This window comes from Nannobrachium achirus (genome assembly GCF_963921795.1).
Source record: "Nannobrachium achirus genome assembly, chromosome: 6".
Lineage (NCBI taxonomy): Eukaryota > Metazoa > Chordata > Actinopteri > Myctophiformes > Myctophidae > Nannobrachium > Nannobrachium achirus.
This window is the reverse complement of record NC_137815.1, coordinates 41,826,687-41,848,670: the sequence shown is the minus strand read 5'-3', so window position 1 is coordinate 41,848,670 and position 21,984 is coordinate 41,826,687. Positions and strand designations below refer to the sequence as shown.

Genomic DNA, 21,984 nt, shown 5'->3' with positions numbered 1-21,984 from the left:
TGTTTGAGGATTCACTCCAGGAATGAAAACACACACACACACACAGGAATGAACACACACACACACACACACACACACACACACACACACACACACACACACACACACACACACACACACACACACACACACACACACACACACACACACACACACACACACACACACACACACACACACACACACACACACACACACACACTCTGAAAGGGAGGCTGTCAATGAAAAATGAAAACGAACTGACACGCATCTCACCAGCCAGGTAGGGTGTTTCTTGAGCCACATAAACAACACATTGATCCCTGCCAACGGTAATACAGCACACTCTTTCAGAGCACACACACACACACACACACACACACACACACACACACACACACACACACACACACACACACACACACACACACACACACACACACACACACACACACACACACACACACACACACACACACACACACACACACACACACACACACACACAGAACAGATGGGGGTTTCTCCCATCTCTCTAGCTATGAGGGCTGTAGAGACAATTAACACCCTAAGCGTTCCCAGCACCAACAGATTGGTCGAATCACAACTGGGCCAAAAAGGAAAAAAGTTACGAATAAACAACGATAGCAAGCGACAGACCGCGCAGGAAGAGATCACATGTCGAGGTGTGAGATGAGGAAAGAGGCAAGCTTTTCTTAAGTCTTAACAGAAGATTTGCTGATTTGCAACAGATGTAAGCGGATGGTGAGAAAGGAAGACGGACAGGGACAGAATGGGACAAAGACAGACTGAAAGTAAGTGAGTAGACAGACTTGGGACATACAGGCGAGTGCTATTAGTAATCAACTGTCTGTCAGTCCCTTTAACCAACCTTTCAAACCTGGCGGCCCTATTGTTATCAAATATTTTCAAAATGTTTCAGGATTAAAAAGAAAATCACAATATTTCAAAAATAGCAGACATATAAAGTTCACAACACATTGCATCTTGACACGTTGTGAGCTTGTAGATTGGCTATTTTCAAATAGCTGGAGAAGAGAGTAAAACTATAAGCGGAGAGGTTTGGTGCCAAAAAATGACTGCATTCACATGGCGGCCATTTTGCTCTAACTTCATACTTGTTAGAAGTAGTTCACCGCCAAAATGATTTTTTTCTTTCTATTGATTACTCACACCATGGAGATATTCAATAATATTTTTAGTTTTTTGTCACGTATTTGTCGCATTCCTAAGACAATAATTTGATTACAATAAATGTACCCCCATTGATTCCGGATGGGGACCCAAATGCATTTGGGTCCCCACTCCCCATCCGGAATCAATGGGGGTACATTTACTATAATATGTTTTTGTCTTAGGAATGCAACAAATAAGAAATTAAATAAAAAGATTATTGAACTCAAGTCTCCATGCCGTGAGTAATCAATAAAAAAAGTCATTTTGGGGGTGAACTACTCCTTTAAGCCCAAAATGGCCACCGCGAGTATGGCCACTACAGAGAGAAGTAAGTTGAACGGGAGGAGAAGACGAGGTGCGACTATAGACGCTGAGGAGGGAACAGAGGAGATGGAAGTGGAGGAGGAGACATGGGCTTCACAAGGGGGGGAAAAGTGGGACTGAGTTACTAGGGCCCAAAGTGGAGGGTCCTTAATTATTTTATACTTTAGCTATTGACAAATAGCAGATAAACAAGCTCACAGCATGGCACCGATTGCCGCGCTGCGAGCTTGTAGATCTGCTATTTTTGAAAAGTCTTGAAAATGTGTGCAAATCTCTACTTTTTAAGCGAACATTTCTAACTCGAACATTGCTTCTGGGGGGTCCCTGGAACTAAATATTTTGAGATGGGGGTCCGTGGCCAAATACATATCATTTTGGGGGTCCTTCACATGAAAAGGTTTGAGTACCACTGACATAGAAACACATTAGAAGGATTTGAAATATTCAAAGATTTTCACGATTATTCAAAAATAGCAGATCTACGAGCTCGCAGCGCGACACTCAGTGCCGCGCTGTGAGCTTGTATATCTGAAATTTTTAACACATTTTTAGATTAAAGCACAAAATAATGTGTAATAAATTCCGTTCCCGGTCTAAATGGGTTAAACCCCCTCCCGCTATGAAAAACATTCATGGGGGCCCCGCAGTGAATCCTTGTACCCAGGGCCCAGAATTTGGTGCGACACCCCGGGAAGGAGAGGTTCCATAGAGCAGGAGACAGGGGAGAGGGAAGTGGAGGAGGAGAGGTTCCATAGACTCTGAGGAGGTGCACAGAGCAGGAGACAGGGGAGAGGGAAGTGGAGGAGGAGTGGTTCCATAGACGCTGAGGAGGTGCACAGAGCAGGAGACAGAGGAGAGGGAAGTGGAGGAGGAGGAGAGGTTCCATAGACGCTGAGGAGGTGCACAGAGTAGGAGACAGAGGAGAGGGAAGTGGAGGAGGAGGAGAGGTTCCACAGACGCTGAGGAGGTGCACAGAGTAGGAGACAGAGGAGAGGGAAGTGGAGGAGGAGGAGAGGTTCCACAGACGCTGAGGAGGTGCACAGAGTAGGAGACAGAGGAGAGGGAAGTAGAAGAGGAGAGGTTCCATAGACGCTGAGGAGGTGCACAGAGTAGGAGACAGAGGAGAGGGAAGTGGAGGAGGAGGAGAGGTTCCATAGATGCTGAGGAGGTGCACAGAGTAGGAGACAGAGGAGAGGGAAGTGGAGGAGGAGAGGTTCCACAGACGCTGAGGAGGTGCACAGAGTAGGAGACAGAGGAGAGGGAATTGGAGGAGGAGGAGAGGTTCCACAGACGCTGAGGAGGTGCACAGAGTAGGAGACAGAGGAGAGGGAAGTAGAAGAGGAGAGGTTCCATAGAGCAGGAGACAGGGGAGAGGGAAGTGGAGGAGGAGGAGAGGTTCCATAGAGCAGGAGACAGGGGAGAGGGAAGTGGAGGAAGAGGAGAGGTTCCATAGAGCAGGAGACAGGGGAGAGGGAAGTAGAGGAGGAGGAGAGGTTCCATAGAGCAGGAGACAGGGGAGAGGGAAGTGCAGGAGGAGGAGAGGTTCCACAGATCAGGAGACAGGGGAGAGGGAAGTGGAGGAGGAGGAGAGGTTCCAGAGGAACGAGGGGCAGAAACAAAAGTTCTGTTTCCTTCCAACAAGGCTGGGATGAGTCACCGTGAGTGGGCCGCCTGCTCGCCTGGCGAGTACTAAAATACACTATGCACAAAAGACACCGCACGCATCCGTGCGCACGAGCGCAATGTGTGCACACGCCGTACACAATCGGACAGTCTGACCGACTGACACACACACACACACACACACACACACACACACACACACACACACACACACACACACACACACACACACACACACACACACACACACACACACACACACACACACACACACACACACACACGTTTTAACTATACAGCTGACTACATACCATGTATCCAATACAAACACGTATGTGAGAGCAAACCTACTTTTAGACAAGGTAAGGTGTGCACGCAAGTGGTGTGTATATGTGTTTAGGGTGTGTCTACCAGGTGTGTGTGTGTGTGTGTGTGTGTGTGTGTGTGTGTGTGTGTGTGTGTGTGTGTGTGTGTGTGTGTGTGTGTGTGTGTGTGTGTGTGTGTGTGTTTAAAGCATGTTTACCAGGCTTAATAGACAATGGGTACGTGTGTGAGAGAGAGCGCGCGCACGTGCGTGCGTGTGTGGTGTGTGTGTTAAAAGTGTCTTTATCGTATGATTGTGTGTTCTGCCTTCCAATCGTGACTTAGCCATGAAAACATAACAAGATGATTGTATGTGTGCGTGCGTGCGTGTGTGTGTGAGAGACAGACAGAGAGAGGGAGAGAAAGACAGAAACAGCGACAGATGGAGAAAAAGAGTTATGAATGTAATATTCATAAAATCTGTTTTATGTTCTCATGGGCCTATTAGACATATTTTTCATTAAAAAGGTAACGACTATTCGACTAATCAACACTTTTATAATGGGTGCAGAATACTGCATGAAATGACAATCGCAGAATATAAAAAACCAACGCAAAACTGTCAAAAACCTTTGACCACCGATTCCTGACAGTGTGTACAAGGTGTCTTTGAGAGTGTGTGTGTGTGTGTGTGTGTGTGTGTGTGTGTGTGTGTGTGTGTGTGTGTGTGTGTGTGTGTGTGTGTGTACCTGGTGCCCATGTAGTGTGTAGAGAAGCTTGCCCTCCACTAGGTCCAGTATCTTCAGCGTGGAATCATTGGAGGCAGTGATGAGGAAGTTGCCAGAAGGATGGAAAGACAGGTTGTTCACCACACCACTGTGTACTAGAACACACACACACACACACACACACACACACACACACACACACACACACACACACACACACACACACACACACACACACACACACACACACACACACACACACACACACACACACACACACACACACACACACACACACACAAAGTAACCGCAAGGTACAAATGGCGTGATAATTGAAAACTCGATTTAAATGAACGCTAAAGATTTTCAGTGTATCCCTGCATTATTTATGACAAAATGCAAATTAAAGCAGAGTCTGTCAAGCTTTTTCTGCCTGATACATTGCACAGCCACATCTGGATAAAGGTGGTATTATTATCAATCAAACATGCTCATTGTGATTGTGACAATGAGATCATATCAACATCTATTCTTAAGGAGAACTTGGTACCAACACATGAACAATGTTTTAAGGAGATGGAGAAAAGTTGGTCACAGTTATAAATCTCCTTGGTGCATTCTGCAAGCTAGATGACAAGTAGTGAGGATGACTTATTTAACAGGCGGCAGGCTCCCTCTGCTGGCTACTATCTGTAATGGCTACTGGATTTATAAAGCGCTTTTTATCCAAGGTACTTTAAAGAGATTGTGCATTACATTCAGGGGTTCAGCTCAAGGACACTAACTCTGGGGGAGCCTGGGATCGAACTGGGAACCTTCCGGTTCACAAGCGGCCGCTCTACCTCCTGAGCCACATCCAGTGGTGTGCATTAAAGCAGGGGGAGTTTATTTTTATTTTAAGAGAAGAGAAGAGAAGAGAAGAGAAGAGAAGAGAAGAGAAGAGAAGAGAAGAGAAGAGACTGACAGATGTGATTATCCATTATTGGATCTCACATTGTAATTCTATTTAAGAGAGCCTATTAAAACAATCAGACAATCTTGACAGAGTGGCACCCTGACAAGAAAACGATACATTGAATCATTTCTCATTCAATCATTTCTTTTTGGCCATGAGCCATATTCACTCAGCAGCCATTTTGAGTATGACACAAAAGCATAATGGCCACAGTGTGGACAAACTGCAGCCTTGCAGGGGTCCTCTCCATGATAGCTGCAGCTGTACCCCACCTTGTCTCGCAGTGTTGGTGACTGAATATTCAACGCTTTAGTTTAAGAACCTTGCGTTCCTATTCTAGGGGGACCAAAATAGAAGATCTACAAGCTCTTGTAGATCAGAAGATATTTAGAGTAGGGGTGCAACTGTGCAGCAATACTGAACTGAACTGGTGTACCGAACCGAATTGCCCTGTCCCGAAACCGAACAGCCCATACCGAATGAACCGAATTTTCTACTTTAAAAAATATATATATTGGGTATTGTTCAAAGTAAAAAAAAATACAACTAGGCATACATAATGAACTGGTGGGTGTGGCCACATAAAAACATAATTGTCTCCACCAGCCGAAGGCTGAGGGAGAGTATGTTTTCCCCTCCGTCCGTCCGTCCGTCCGTCCGTCCGTGCGTCCGTCCGTCCGTGCGTGCGTCCGTGCGTCCTCGCAGTTTGTGAACAGCTAATCTCAGTCACCGTTGGCCCGATCGCTGCCAAACTGAGCACACACACTCCCTGGATGCCAATCTAGAACCTCTGCCCCACATTTTTCAAATCAGCCTCATGGTGGCGCTATAACAGGCCGATTTGTGTGGCCTGGTTGTTACCAGCTAATCTCCGGCACCGTTGGCCCGATCGCTGCCAAACTGAGCACACACACTCCCTGGATGCTAATTCAGAACCTCTGCCCCACATTTTTTAAATCAGCCTCATGGTGGCGCTATAACAGGCCGATTTGTGTGGCCTGGTGGAGACCTGTGCTCGGAAGAGCACTGCTTCTAGTTTTAACTCTTTCTGTACACCTTTTTGGAAAAGATCTCCCTCCTAGTATAATCATAATAGCTGATTATCATGTTTTAGGGGGGAATAAAATCATGGCACCCCATCCTTAAAATAAAATGAAAACTTTGGAAATATTTTCAATTAAAATTTTTGCTGTACCGAAACCGAACCTGTGAGCCAAAACCTGAGATTCAAACCGAACCGTGGGCTGACTGAACCGTTGCACCCCTAATTTAGAGTAGAGGGAAAAAGGAGCGGGGCCTAGTATAGACTCCTGCAGGACTTCAATTAAGTATATATATAGGGTTAAGATGGATAAAAATGATTTGTCAGTCAACTGCTCATAAACCTTGACTGGAGCAGTTGTGTTTCTCTACTCTACTGACCACTTTGGCAGTTAACCATCCTCCTCTGTCCAAGAAAAACAGTGGCTAGTGAATTTGGTGTGGCCTTTAAAGACCCTGACGCATCATCAAAAGGACCCATTTTTTATTATGGCTGTAGAGTCACTGGAGGCACCAAGTAGGCCTGAAAAAACCTTTTGATGAGTCTTCCAGAGATCGCCAATGCAGAATGGTAACCTCTTTTTATTTCAAACATGTATTGCAGTGTAGTTTGTTTTGACTTGTTTGACTTCCCCATTTACAAACCTTTCCAGGACTTTACCTTGGTAATGTTGTAGCAGCTTATGGGAGCGGATGTCCCATACTTTGACAGTGTTGTCCGTGCAGGCTGCAGCAATGCATGTCCCACTTGGGTGGAAGTCCACATCGGTTGCATAGCTGCAAGAAACATGGCAGAACAGGAGACACCGATTGAATGCAGTCCATATCAGTTTTGTTACTAGTTTACCAACCAGATTAGACCAGCCAACACCAAGACACTGTTCTGAAATGGTTCACGTACAATGAAAAAAAAAAAAAAAAGCTATCATACTATTATGTTTCTATATACATCACAATAGGACAAATGTAATGTAACATAAACTCTCTGCTGTTCACGTCTCATACACTCTCTCTGCTTTTCATGTCTCACCCTGTGTGCTCATAGAAGGTGTGGATACACTCTCGGCTGTTCTTGTCCCACAGCTTTACAGTTTTATCATCGCTGGAAGAAACAATCACACGGCCATCCGGAGAGAACCTGAAATAGACATTATGAGATTTTTAAACCAATAATGATGTAGCCACATAGTCTATTCCATTCAATAAAGGACACATTTGCACACACTGGTCATAGCAAGTTAACGTCTAAACATAATACAGAAATTGCAGGATTCACATCTGTAAGAGAAGGTGACTGTACACTTACTGAAAATGCAAACAATAGACTTGAATTCACTTTAAAACACTTCTGGGGTCATTTTAACGTCTAATCAGACTTTTCAATGCACCCAGTTAAAGCAGAGACTGAGACACACGTGAGCAGGCGGAAAAAACAAAGGCAACTAAAACTGTCAGAGCAGACAGCAACTGATCCAGCCCACAAACATTTACATTTTGCCAAATCTGGCCTGTGACCTCAAATTAGTTTGACACCCTTGATTTATTTTAGAGGTATTAACGCTTCCAGTGCCAGCCCCTAGAGGGCACCAAAGAATGCCAGGGTTTGTCCCATAGGCGAGCGCATTAGCATCCGGGGACTCACGTTGCAGTGACGCGCGTGCTCACGTTCGTGCACGTCATGGAAAGGTCCCGGATGAAAATGGCTACAGAATAGCTATTAGCATTTTGTCATTTAAAAGACCATTTTTAGGCGATTTCGCCGTAAATAAACCTCGCGCCACATCCCTAAAAACACAATCCAGAGATATGGGCCTCCAAAGATGTGGTTTTTCATTGGATTCGGCGGCGATTCGCGGCAACGTTCGCGGCTAACGGCCGGCCGGGGGGCTCCCGGATTTCGATCACTGGCTTGAAAATTTAGGCTCAGGCTTCAGAAGGCCTCGGATCATTTTATTCATTTCATTAAAAAAGCCGAACATGTTCGGGATAGGCACACTGGACGTCGTTCCGGAAGCGGCGCTGAACATTTGGTGAACATTGGGGGGCTCAAAAATGTATTTTAAACCATTTTTAATGGAATATATCGTCGGACCATGTAAAATGGCTAGCTGGCTAGCGTAGGACGAGCCAGGACCACCCACGACTCTACAAGCAGCTCAGGGTAAGTCAATTAATAAAAAAAAAATTGTATTGGATTGAAATAAAGCCGAACATGTTCGGGATAGGCACAGAATGAGTTAACAAAACATGGGTGTTCTGGGGCTTGCTATAGATATCCAACCAAGGATGCACACTTAAGACCCATTTTATTGCAAATCAAAAATGTTAAACAATAATAATAATAAATATATATAGTAAAAGAAACTTGCGTAAATAGCCAATCTACAACTTACATTTGGACTTGCAGATTGGATATTTTTGAAAGATATCACCTATAATGATGCCCAACTTGAATGAATTTGAAAATATAATTTGTCAAATTTGCCAATTCTGTATTTGGACTGGACAACTGGTGTGTGTGTGCGTGCGTGCGTGTGTGCGTGCGTGCGATACCTGGCACAGCGGACCCAGTTAATGTGCTGGTTGAGAGTGAAGAGAAACTTCTGCCTATGGACAGTCCACACTTTGATGGTCTTGTCATCCGACGACGTAACCAGAGTCTGTCCGTCGCAGGAAAAGTTGACGCTACGCACAGTGGCCGTGTGTGCCCTGAACACTGTCGACTCACCCTTTCTACAGAGGCAACACACGAAACACAGGAAATTATCAATGGCTCAACTAAACCTTTAACAGTTCAAACACTCAACCGTGTTCACACAATCGCCAGAGAGGGCACAGTAAAAACTCACACGCTGGGCACCCACAGACGAACGGTCTTATCTCTGGAGGCGGACGCCACCAGATGACCGGAGGGAGAGAACTGAGCGGATGTGATGGCATCTTTGTGTCCAACAAAGCGATAAGCCCTCATCTGAGGTTTCATGTTCCAGATCATCAGGCAGGAGTCCATAGAACCCGTGGCTGGGGAAAGAAGTAAACGCAATTAAACACATAATTATGAATGAACTCACAACAATGAAATGCACTCATCCAGATTACGTTTCCAGACTTGGAAGGAAAGATACAGACACACATACAAATAAACGTGGATGAACACACAGCCATACACATTCACACAGCAGGTACCAATCTGTTTCATGTTGCAGTTGAAGTCCACACTTGTCACAGTGTCCCTATGTCCCTTGAAATGCCTTTGCAGGGTTGGATCAGCCTAGGAAGATAGGGAAAATTACTTAAGCATTCTCAAAAGGTCATCCATTTACAGTTGCTTCACCAGAACATGAACCTATGATATGAATCACCAAACATTGTGCAGAAGAGCATACTCCTTAGTATGCTGCATTTTGGCAAGACAGAAGATAAGTAGGCATGTGGAATGCCCTATACCGACGGCTTTAAAGGAGTGTAAATCCCTAACCTCCTTTAAAACCCCTCTGAAAAGTCAATAACAGGTGGCTGCAACACAAAACTGTTAAAAAAAGACTAAACCTATCCTTATCTCCCCTTGACCTTTACTGTACCATTTATTTTGTATTTTGTTTTCCGACAGTCTTATATTTGTTTGCATAGTACTGTGTTCTATTTGTCTGTCATTTAATGTTGTTTGAATTGAACAAAAAGGGACTTTCTTGTTGTTTAAATCCTTTTAGTTGACCTTGTATCATTGAGCTGTACTATTCTGTACCTTTTCCTATGCACATTTCTAATAAAGTATTCAATCGATCAATCAATCAATCAATCAAAGGCTTGATGATTATTAGGCTACTATTTATGTCTCACATGGGTAGCTTGGAATATCTGGATGGATAAACAAAGATAAAATAAAGTTTGCGTACTGCTAGATTTGTTCCCATTTTATTCTAAGCTCAGTTCAATGGATTAAATGTTTTTGATTTAGAACTTTTTTCCATTTCATTTTTTCATTCATTCTCCCCAACAGGCGGCGCTGTTTCATAGTCTGCTCGTTCAGGGTCTGTTTACAAGCGTCTTGCGCACGCGCAGCGAGAATAGGAGAAGAACAAATGAGGTCACTTCCTTTTTTCATAGCGTTAGCAACAGACTCAGTTACCAAGGAAATAACAACCATCAGTGTATACGCGCCGCTACTCAAAAACAAAACACCAAAGAAAGAGGGAAAACAATCGTGGTAACTGTTTTCCACATGAGAGGACGGACACTTCCGACATGGCGGAGCTGCACATTATCGGACAAATAGTGGGAGCCAGCGGATTCCCGCAAAGCAGCTTATTCTGCAAGTGGGGCGTTCATGCCGGAGGTGCCTGGCGACTTCTGTCCGGCGTGAAGGAAGGTCAATTCAGTTTCAATTCAATTCAAAGAAGCTTTATTATTACTAGCATGAGAAAACATACCTTTACATTCCCAAACTAAAGCAAGTGTCAAAATATAATAAAAACGGTTGAAAATGGGTAACGTACAGTTGTGTAAACAGAGCTATGTCACATTGTGTCATTATATACATGTTATATACACAAGATTTTAAGCTTTTTGAAACAAATATCAGCAATCCTTTGCAGTCACTTTGGAACAAATAGCAGATATTTCTTGTTTCTCAAAAGTAGACAGAAAAATACTCTGATTTAAAATGTGTTTAAAGGTAGCAATTCTGTTTATATGTGCAGTACCACCAAACTACCTTTTCCTATGCAAACTTCTAATAAAGTCTTAAAATCAATCAATCAGGTCAGACCCAGGTGGATCTACCCCAGACAGGAGACATGGCATACTGGAGTCACCCACTGGACCTGCACTACAGCACCAAAGGAGTCCAAGGCTGGCCGAAGCTCCATCTGCAAGTGTGGCATCAGGACGGTTTTGGACGCTGCCAGCTGTATGGCTACGGGTACTGTCACATTCCCTCGAGCCCCGGACATCACCACGTACGGTGCGTGACGTGGAGACCGCTTGGCTCCTGGCAGGAGCAGCTGGCACAGAGGTTCGTCGGCGGCGGTCTCCAACTGCGCAGCCCGGAACTCATCTACAGCGGAGCGGACAGATACAGGCTGCACACGGAGGCCGTGGGCACCGTGGAGCTGGAGCTGGCCATCATCATGAGACACTTTGACAAATACGGCGTTGAGTATTGAAATGGGCAAATACACTATGTGTAGAATCAGCAAATGTTTTATTTGCATGGACCCTCATAACTCTGAGAGTGTACAAATGGAACATTTTAACATCCAAGAGTTACAGACCTGCTATGGTCATTCAGGGCTAGCTTTTATGTGTTTCTGCCACTTTCTGGTAATAATATTGTCCAGAATGTCTCATTTTGTATGTCCGTGGCAAAAGTTTAATTTTGACAAAAATGTCCACCACAAGCCAGCATGGTGAAGACCCTGTGTAGAATTGGCTATTTTTTGTTACATAGAATTTTATACTTTTCTTTTGTTTTAATACAATGCTATGAATTAATAAAAATGTTGTCAAAAGTCGTCGAGGTCTGTTTATCTTAATAAGGGACTGTTAAAAAAAATCTTTGCTATGAAATCACAAAACATGTGATACATTTATTTCTCAACTATTGCCAATGCAAGTGAATTAATACAATAGTTTAACATTTATTTTGTGGAGTGTGTATTTCAGGCCACAAATTCAACAACAGGGAAAGAGAATTAATCTGGTCTGTAGGGCCACTTTAGCTCTAGATGTGCAGTGATGTTACTAGGTTTTCAATGTAATGGGTCCCGGGACCCACAGGTGGTCATTCAAATGGGTCCCAGAAAAGTTTTATGAGTCCTCAATATAAAGTTTACTCGCGCAAAATGGCGTCGGACGTCGGTGGAATCAAAACATTGACGTTTCTATCGCCTGTTTAAGACTTTCTACGTGGATTTTATTTGTGCTAACGTAGGGTAAAGTAGGATGCTTTCACCCATGAACAATGGTGGTGTCTGTGGAATTTCTTTTTTTTTTCTTTTACCGCGATGCAGTAAATTATTTTAACATGGACTCCAATAGAGGCGCATCCCCGGGACCCCAGGACCATGACATGAATGAGTCCCTGGGTGACTTGAATGAGTTTTTGATGCGGGATGCGCACGTAATGACATCACTGGATGTGTACTCAGAATGTGCCTGTATGTGTGAACTGAAAAGCTAAGATATCTGTCAATTAATTTTAAACCTGCAAACTGCTAGATTTGTTCCCTGGGTGGTAGCATCGCTGAACACGCCTCTGTTTCCAGAGGACCCCAACAAGCCCCTATGGAGTTACAACTGATCAAACAAAGTTTGATTCAATGTCACCTTTTTTTATTCATCTCAAATCTGTCAGTAAAGGCTCTGGTGTGTGCTATTTTAATACAATACAAAAATCTCATTCAGATAATACATTTTCATGTAATACAAATAATAGACTAAAGCGACACTATAACACTATAACTCGTCACTATAACTCGTTATGATGAGCTATCATAACGAGAACAACATACAAAGAGGCATGTTATGCTTTTCCAAACATGTTTGTGCTTCCACAGTTACAGCAATCACATCTACGTTAGTCCAAATAAAAGCTTTAGTGAGATTGACTTGTTCCTTTGAAGACTTGCACTTTTGACTTAAAAGTTTTTTTTTGAGGTTGTATTGAATAAATGTAATTTTGTCCAATCTGCCTATATTAATACAATATAACTTATGCAATTGGGATAGTTGTATTTTGTCTCCCTGCTCTTCTCAAAGGTCATGTCTCACCTAGACACTGGATCTGACACGGTCAAGATTCAATGTATCCCCTGAACAAGCAGGCAGACTATTGGCTCAAAGCTCAATGGTAAAAATGTCAGCACTTGGGCAGGAAACCGGGTTCAAATCCGGGGTAGAAGAGGCAAGTTGTATCATGCGCATCTTCAAAGACACTTAAAGAAATCAGCCAGTGGGAAACATCTACAACTTCTCGTTCGGGGTTGTATTTTGATTGTCTTAAGTACCAGCTCTTAGTTATGCCTTAACTTAAAGGCCTGTTCATACTGTCTCCGTCCGACCACCAAACCTTTTGTCAGAGAGTTCTGATGTGCAGCTTTCCGAACTCTAAATTGGGGTAATGCTTTTCAGATGATGCGAGTGACGTCATTTTGTAGCTGAACCAGACCTTTCCGACAAAAGGTTTGGTGGTTGGAGACAGTATGGAGTGGCATAAGGGCTGGTACTTAAGACAATCAAAATAGAGCCCTCTGTGTCTTGAACTCCATAATAAGTGGTACCAGGCTACCATCACCTCTACTGGAGAGGTTGGACAACTTTTTTGTTAGGTGTTCTATTGTAGCCTGGCATTGCTCAGACCGACTCATTATCCCCCTCTGCCGGGGCAGTGTGTAAATGAGTCTGAGCAACGCTTTCTTCTGGATGGGCTACAGAATATGGAATGGCATGTTTTAATAACGTGGAAACAACCCAAAGAACTTTTAAAAGTAGAGTCCGGCTGAAAAGTGTTTAACAACTGTAATGACTGTGTAATAACGGTTTCTGGGAAATGTGCACAGCAGCACAGGATTGCCTTGTAGATAAAAACAACTGTTAACTGTTAGTGTAGCTAGACAATAATATTATAATGTTATAATGTCATAATTCTTACTTTGTTAATTCAATTTTTAGTTGTACCCAACCTGTCCTGTTTTTCATGCCTACCGCGGTGCTGCCATGATGTTCTGTCTAGATATTGAAAGGAATGCAAGTTGCCCACAATTGCAACTCTAAAACACATTTAATGTATTTTCTTCTTCTTCTTTTACATCATTTGGGCCTGCAATAGTACAACTCACGAAAAGCAATACCATATAGTTGTTACACAGAGCTATCATAACGAGAACAACATACAAAGAGGCATGTTATGCTTTTCCAAACATGTTTGTGCTTCCACAGTTACAGCAATCACATCTACGTTAGTCCAAATAAAAGCTTTAGTGAGATTGACTTGTTCCTTTGAAGACTTGCACTTTTGACAACTCTTTTTTTTTAGGTGCAATTGCACTTAAGTTGTCAGACTTGTTGTCAGACTTGTCAAATAATGTAATACTTTGCCAAGAATGAAGTCGAACTGTTTATTTTTGGTTTAATGGGAAGGTTTAGGGGTTAGAACCCCTAGCCAGAGTTCTTCCTGCAGTGCTCTACCAAATAAAAGGTTATAAAAGTGTTCTTGTCAAAGCTTGCTGTTTCAACACAAATACAGGACAGGACAATATTGCAACTAAAATGTCTGAAAAGAACGGGACATGTGAGACACACATATCAATGTATATATTGTATCAATGGACAGACAGACAGACAGACAAATACATACAAATACACGTTGATGTATGTGTCTCACTCTCACATGTCCCATTTTCAGACATTTTAGTTGTAGGCTTATTGTCCTGTATTTACAGTACTGTTACTGGTAGGCCTACCAGTATAAATGTATGTCATACGATATAGGATATAATATTATGTCAGGTTGTTGTAGGCCTATATATCATACACATACATTCATACATACTGTATGTCGCTTGCCAAAATAAACATATGTGCAAGCTAACTAACAATTTGGCAAGCTCATTGTTAATGTTACGTTGTTTAGCACTCACCATGTTTGTTGTCGACAGGACAGGCACCGGGTGAGGAACAAACTCACAAAGCCTTAAATGCTTAGTTTGAAACGTAACCTCTGTTCAATAACAACAATTATAACCACAGCACAGAGCGCTAACTAAAGCTAGCCGGTTAGCACAGTCACACACACCAACCATCTGTTGCTGCTGACAACAACAAACTGCTTGGTTTTCAGTTTACGCGCTGCGACCGCGTTTCCGGTTATACGTTAAAGGGAACATTCCCTAATACGATATATTTAATGTAGTTTTCAGTCGACAAAAAGTCAAGTGTCAAGAAAATATATCTACAGCGTTGTTGAATCTTTAATACAGTGAAAATAATGGCATTATACACATAGAATTGACAAGACAAGACTGCTGAACTATATGAACACATGTTGTTACATTTCACCAACACCAGATGTCACCAGTGTAACACAGATCACACTGGTGGTGACACATTTCTTTACTGTGGCATCAAAACTTTCTGTGAGCGTCTCCCATATAGTCTATAGACTACACCCAATCTTAATCTTATAAATACATACATAAACTAGAAGCAGTGCTCTTCCGAGCACAGGTCTCCACCAGGTCAGGCATGTAATGTGTTTTACATAAGTCGGCCTCCTGATGGCGCTATAAAAGGCTGATGTAAAAAATGCAGGGAAAAGGTTTTACCTTGGCCTCTAAGGAGTGCGCATACAAAGTTTGACACTAATCGGTGGAGTTATAGGTGAAAACATGAATCGGCCTGTTATAGCGCCACCATGAGGCTGATTTGATTTTTCTTAAGTGGCATTTATTCCTCTGCCTATTGGGAATGTGCATGCACAATTTCACCAAAATCGCACACTGCGTTCAGGATTTCAGGCATTTTATTCAAAACTGACCAATCCTGCAAACTTTGAAAGCCAGTTTTAGCCAATCAGGATGAAATATGGAAAATCTGACACATCCATGTCGATCACATGACTGTAGAGATACTGTCTACTGATTTACGTGATTTTTGGACAAAATCTGTAGGAGTACTGGCAAAAGTTAGTTTTGCAAAAGTCGGCCTCCTGGTGGCGCTAGAAAAGGCCCATGTGAAATATTTGGGGCAGAGGTTCTGAATTGGTGTCGAGGGAGTGTGTGTGCACAGTTTGGCAGCGACCGGGCCAACGGCGCCGGAGATTAGCTGGTAACGGACAAACGGACGGACGGACGGACGCACGGACGGACGGACGGACGGACGGACGCACGCACGCACGGACGGACGGACGGAGGGGAAAACATACTCTCCCTCAGCCTTCGGCTGGTGGAGACAATAACAAAATACAATTTAGGTAAAGAAGAAAATGTACCTATGTATAATAATTGTGTAATAAATATGGAAGAATATATTGTGTTCATATAGATCATGGGTGGGCAACTTTGATGATGGCGAGGGCCACTATATTTTCACATTTACTAGAGAGGGCCACAATGCATATACAGTCAAAAATAGCAAAAATAGTAGATCTATAAGCTCAAAACGCGTTGCATTTATTTAATTTCAAATGCATTCATGCGTTCTTTTGTTAACTTTGTGAACTTAAATACAAATATATTGGACATAAAAAAACAAGTAGTGCTATGTCTAATATAGACTGAAGTAATTAAAGCGAGTCATGTTTGCATTGATTGATTGAAGGCTTTATTAGAAGTTTGCATAGGAAAAGGTACAGTTTCATGACGGTACAGTTCACTGGTACAAGGTCTACTAAAAGGAGATCCTGAAAAGACTAAGCTTATTTCAACAGGAAACCATTAAAGTATGCATGGTTGGAAATGGAATTGTAACAGCTGAAATCAATACTATATCAGTATTCCGGTAACCGGTATTAACCTGTGGGCCGCATTAAGTGAAGGTGGGGGCCGCATGTGGCCCCCGGGCCGCCAGTTGCCCATGTATGATATAGATAGACCTATTAGGCCCCTGCGTTATATGACCTATATCATTTGAAAGATATAGAAGGGGAAAACATAAAAGTCAAATTACTTCCTCACGTATCCGCATGAAAATACCCTTAAATTCATCCAAGATGGTGTCACATTCTTTATATTTTCATGGAAATAGTATTGCCCTGCCTTGACAGAATTAGGCCTAAGTGACATAGCAAAGAGTTGTAAGCACCTGAAATCATGACAATGATAAGTAACAATAGACCTGTTTATTTATGTGGGATTGTGCTTTCTAACCAGCATCCTACTGTGGGTACATCTCACTTCTATATACAGCCTCGTTTGGGCTTTGTTCAAATCTCATAATGCCATACACAAATCTCTGTATACTCCTAAATATCTCCTTTGACTCCTGTGGTCTGGTGGCCAACCTACATTACAATGCTAACCGGTTATATATATAGTAGCCTAGTAAGCTACCATTATTACGACTCATGTTATAATTGTGTTGTTTTTACTGTAAAAGGCTATTTTCTCAAGACAGTGTGCATGTCATATACTGTAATAGGCAATCACATAAACAATGCGAATACCAACAATGCCATAGCCACAACACCTCTACACACTGCCCTCACCCACCTGAACAAGAGGAACTATTATCATTTATCATGTTCTTAAGGCCAAACCGCACCAATGCAACCAGTCGCAACTCCTTGCAACTGCCATTGGGTATAATGATTGCGAGTATTGCAAGTAGTTGCATGTTGCAAGGTGCGATTTACAGTTCAGACGCAACACCCAGGCAGCTCTTGGACCCCCTGCACAGCTGGATCCCAGACTTCCTGTTAGGTGGTGAGGACGGGTTCCAAAACAAAACCCCTGCCCCCCTCAACACAGGAGTCCAGCAGGTCTGTGTCCTGCTGAGATCTGGTCCAACTTGGTGATTAAGTTCGCTGACTTCATAACAGTAGCCTATAATAGGCCTGGCCACATCACCAACAAAGACGAGACGGTATACAGCAGAGAGGTCAACAAATGGACACACGTGGTGCCAGGAGAATAACTCTCTCAGCGTTGACAAGATTGTGGGTGGTGGCTGATTTAGCAGTCTCACCCTGGCCGAGTCAAAATAACTAGACTCTGAGCTTGGTGTGACAGCACAGCTGTTGTGCACAAGAAGAAACCTCTGTCATGACAGCATGTTCCACGTGCTCTGCTCTGGCCCCTATAGCTCTTCAATAACCTGAGGAGAGGGGTATGGGATTCTCAGAGTCTCTTTCTTTTCAAATCTTTTTATTAATTTTTTCAAATAGCAATAACCCAGAGGCGGGTAGACAATCTCAAATCAGTGGATACATCAGTAGAAATCAATGTACATTATTAAGAGAGTGAAAAGCCCCAACCCCTATCCCCCCTCCCCCCACCCACAATCGGGATTCTCAGAGTCTCAAGTGGCTAATTTAACACCTGGCCTGAGTCAAACTAATTGTTATAGGCTGGATGTGAGTGTGACTTGACTATAGCCTACACCTGTTGTGTAGTCACATATGTCACTCGGGACAAATCGGTCATACCCATACTCACTCAGGGGAGAACCTCATCACAGCTCGTTCCATGATCTGGTCTGGCTTGTACCATCTTTCCCCTCTCTTCAGTGACCTGAGACCAGAATTACGCAGAGAGAGCTTTGGGACTTTCTTTGTTTACCAGAATAATGCTCAAAGAGCGTGAGGTTCTGGACTTTCCTTTGATACCATAATTACTGAAAGAGCGTGAGGTTTGGGATTTTCCTTTGACACCAAGATTGTGTGGCAGTATCTACTTTGTAATTATACCTTGGCAAGCAGATTCATTTATTAATTCTTCATTTATTTTTTACTCTAATTGAAATAAAAAGTCATTGTCATACAAAAAAATCCTGATATCCTCCAGGCATTCACTCCTAGCCCTGTTACAAAGACCAAGGAACTGTTCATGGACTGTAGGAAGGGAGGCGGGAAGGCTTGATGTCAATGGGTCTGCTGTAGAAAGAGACAGCAGCTTCAAGTTCCTCTGCACTCAGAACACCTCGCCTGGGGGGTTAAAAAAGGCAAGGCAACACCTCTCTCTCTCTCTTTTAAGGCGGTTGAAGCAGTTTGGCATGGGGCCCAAGATCCTGTGGGCCTTCTACACAGAGGCACCACTTGAGAGCTTCCTGACTGGATACATCGCTATAAGAACGGGACTGCCCTCAACCACAAAGCAGAGGATGGTACGGATAGCCCAGAGTATCAGTGGATGTGAGCTGGGAGCTTCCCTCCATCCAGGATATACATGGTTATTGTCAATATGAAGCCTTAACAAAGGCCCCAGCCACCCAAGCCACGCACTGTTTCATCTGCTAGTACTGTCTGACAAGTGGTACCCACAGGCTCAAGGCCCGGATGATCAGGGTCCCGGACAGATTTTTCCAGGCAACAGGGCTTATGAGTTTTGAACAAAGGACAATATGACGGCCTGTTACGCGTTGCCTCTCTGCCTATTACGCACGCACGCACGCACGCACGCACGCACACACACACACACACACACACACACACACACACACACACACACACACACACACACACACAGACACAGACACATACACACTGTGTAGACTGACCTAACTCAATTCTGATGCTGACACACCAATTGTTAGCCAATTATTGCATGTACTGTAAGTCAGTCACCTGTTCTTTTAGATTATACCAGATGGCAGAGGGTGCACATTCACTTAATTATGAAGCCCAATTTCCGCCTTTGTCATACGATAGTGTCACACATTGAAAACACAATATTATGTTGTGTTGAAAAACTATTATTTTCAGGGATTGACAATGTCATGTGATAATTATTAATAAAGCATTTTAGTCCAGAAAGTATTAGTGCTTAACAGGTTCTAGTGAAGCCAATTACATATACTCACACATGAATTACATAAGGCATAGTTGTGTAGTAGGGTGGGTAGCTCCAAAGAGGAAATCTGATGCAAATCTTCCTATGTTTATTGACAAACGATATCCTTGTGCATTGAATGTGAATTGCACCTTGTTGAGTCTGTTTTTTGGTGTAATGGTCATGATATTTTAAACCTCCCCACCCTGAAAGGATTGATTTTCATGGAACGTAACCACTTTAGCCCTTTATTATACATCAGTTATTTGAACATTTTGAAATATTTTGATAAAAAAAATTAACAACAAAAAAAGCAGCAACACATATAAATTATTTTATGATTTCTCATCATTTGTATGCTTTTACATAAGTTTAATAATAGGTGAACAGGATAGTCAAGAAGGAAGAAGAAGGAAGAAGGAAGAGGAAAAAGAGCAGGAATCTATTACACTACAATTACACTTCTCACAAAAAAGGGAGTGGTAAGGTGTTTCCTCGCATGCATAGCACACACACACACACACACACACACACACACACACACACACACACACACACACACACACACACACACACACACACACACACACACACACACACACACACACACACACGAACACATGCACAGAGTAACATCTCTTTAAATGCTTGGCTAGAAAGTTGGCTTCGAAACGTACATTACTGGATGTACCTCTGACTCTTTTCACATTATATATACTATAAGAGCATACAACAAAAGAAAATATGTTTTTACAACTTAATGCATAACGTTTAACTGCATTGTTCCAATCGTGACATTACATTATAAACTTTAACTATAGCACATGGAAGAGCATTGTGATAAATATGAGACAGTCATACTGTAAATAATATGAGCAGAAAACCCGTTTAATCCCGAATTTTTCCCAGACATAAAAATATTCAAATATTGTGTCAATAGTAGCCCTTTGAAATAATCAATCATATTTTTTTGAAATTTTCATGAAAAAGTAGGTGAAAAGGTGTGTTTTATGACAACCGGATAACCGGATAACCTCAACCTTTTAAAGAGTTTATAGTAAATATATGTGTATAAATATAATGTTATCCCAGAAAGTGAAAATCTTACACCAAAGGCCATAACTACCTACCTACCACCATACTGCATCCCTCATTAAACTACCTACCATAAGACGCCTAAGGGTGAAAAGCGACCTCGCCCTAAAGGGCGAGGTCGCACCATATCTTGGTCATCTGGCCAGTGATATATATCGGACCAGTTACCCATATATAGAGACCCCTGGTACCCATAGATATTCACAGATATGGGCTTAATATTGATGACATCATCAATATTGATGATGTCATCAATATTGATGATGTCATCAATATTGATGACATCACGAATAAAAGGGATTTGGTTCCCCTGGCATCACAGGGATCTCCATATCTCCATATATGGGCATACAAGGGGTTTGGTTCCCCTGACATCACAGTGATATCAGAGTGTGAGAGTCAGCATGATTTCAGAGCGGCAAACCCATAGACCGTAAAAAAAGCGTGACGGACGGACAGACACGGACATGATGTGCCGTTTCTCATAATAAACTGCGGTTTCAACCATCCACCATCTAACTATCTACATACCATGATAGTGCATCCTTCATTTAAAGACCTACAGTATCTACCACCATACTGGGTCCCTTATCTAACTACCTACCTACCACCACACTGCAGCCCTCATACAACCTACCTACCACCATACAGCATCCCTTCATCTAACCACCTACATGCATATACCGTACCAATCATCACCATATTGCATCCCTCATCTAACTATATACCACACCATACTGCATCGCTCATCTAACTACCCTCTTACCACCATATTGCATCCATCATCTAACTACCTACCTACCTACAACCATAATGAATCCCTCATCTACCTACTGTACATACCTACCTACCACCAAAATGCATCCATCATCTAACTACATACCTACCACCTTACAGCATCCATCACCTACCTACCTACCTACCTACCTACCTACCTACCTACCTACCTACCTACCTACCTACCTACCTACCTAACATACTGCAACCATCATCTAACTACCTACCTACCACCTTACTGCATCCATCATCTAACTATGTACCTCCATACTGCATCCCTAATCTAACTATTTACCTACCAACCACCACAGCAGTATGGTCTACCTACCTACCTACTACCATCATCCCTCATCTAACTATCTACAGTACCTTCCACAAACATATTGCATCCCTTATCTACTACCTACCTACAACCATACCGTGTGCTTCATCTACTAACTACCAACCACAATACCGCATCCATCATCTAACTACCTAC

General features: G+C 42.8%; 2 protein-coding genes across 2 annotated transcripts in view; one reads left to right on the top strand and one right to left on the bottom strand.

Moving 5' to 3' along the window:
* poc1a (POC1 centriolar protein A) overlaps window positions 1-9,160 on the bottom strand; it is a gene marked incomplete at both ends in the record, with an annotated part of 77,542 nt that extends 68,382 nt beyond the window's left edge. The window contains 5 exons of the mRNA XM_080728238.1: window positions 4,176-4,309; window positions 6,812-6,927; window positions 7,181-7,288; window positions 8,704-8,883; window positions 9,000-9,160. Of these exons, the coding sequence (XP_080584364.1) occupies window positions 4,176-4,309; window positions 6,812-6,927; window positions 7,181-7,288; window positions 8,704-8,883; window positions 9,000-9,160 (699 nt within the window). The remainder of the gene's footprint in view (window positions 1-4,175; window positions 4,310-6,811; window positions 6,928-7,180; window positions 7,289-8,703; window positions 8,884-8,999) is intronic.
* A 1,235-nt stretch (window positions 9,161-10,395) lies between these two features.
* b9d2 (B9 domain containing 2) lies at window positions 10,396-11,505 on the top strand (the record flags this gene model as incomplete). The annotated part of the gene is made up of 2 exons (XM_080728521.1): window positions 10,396-10,519; window positions 10,912-11,505. The coding sequence occupies 2 exons, from the start codon at window positions 10,396-10,398 to the stop codon at window positions 11,313-11,315; spliced, it is 528 nt and encodes a 175-aa protein (XP_080584647.1). The 3' UTR covers window positions 11,316-11,505.
* Between the last annotated feature and the right edge of the window lie 10,479 nt (window positions 11,506-21,984).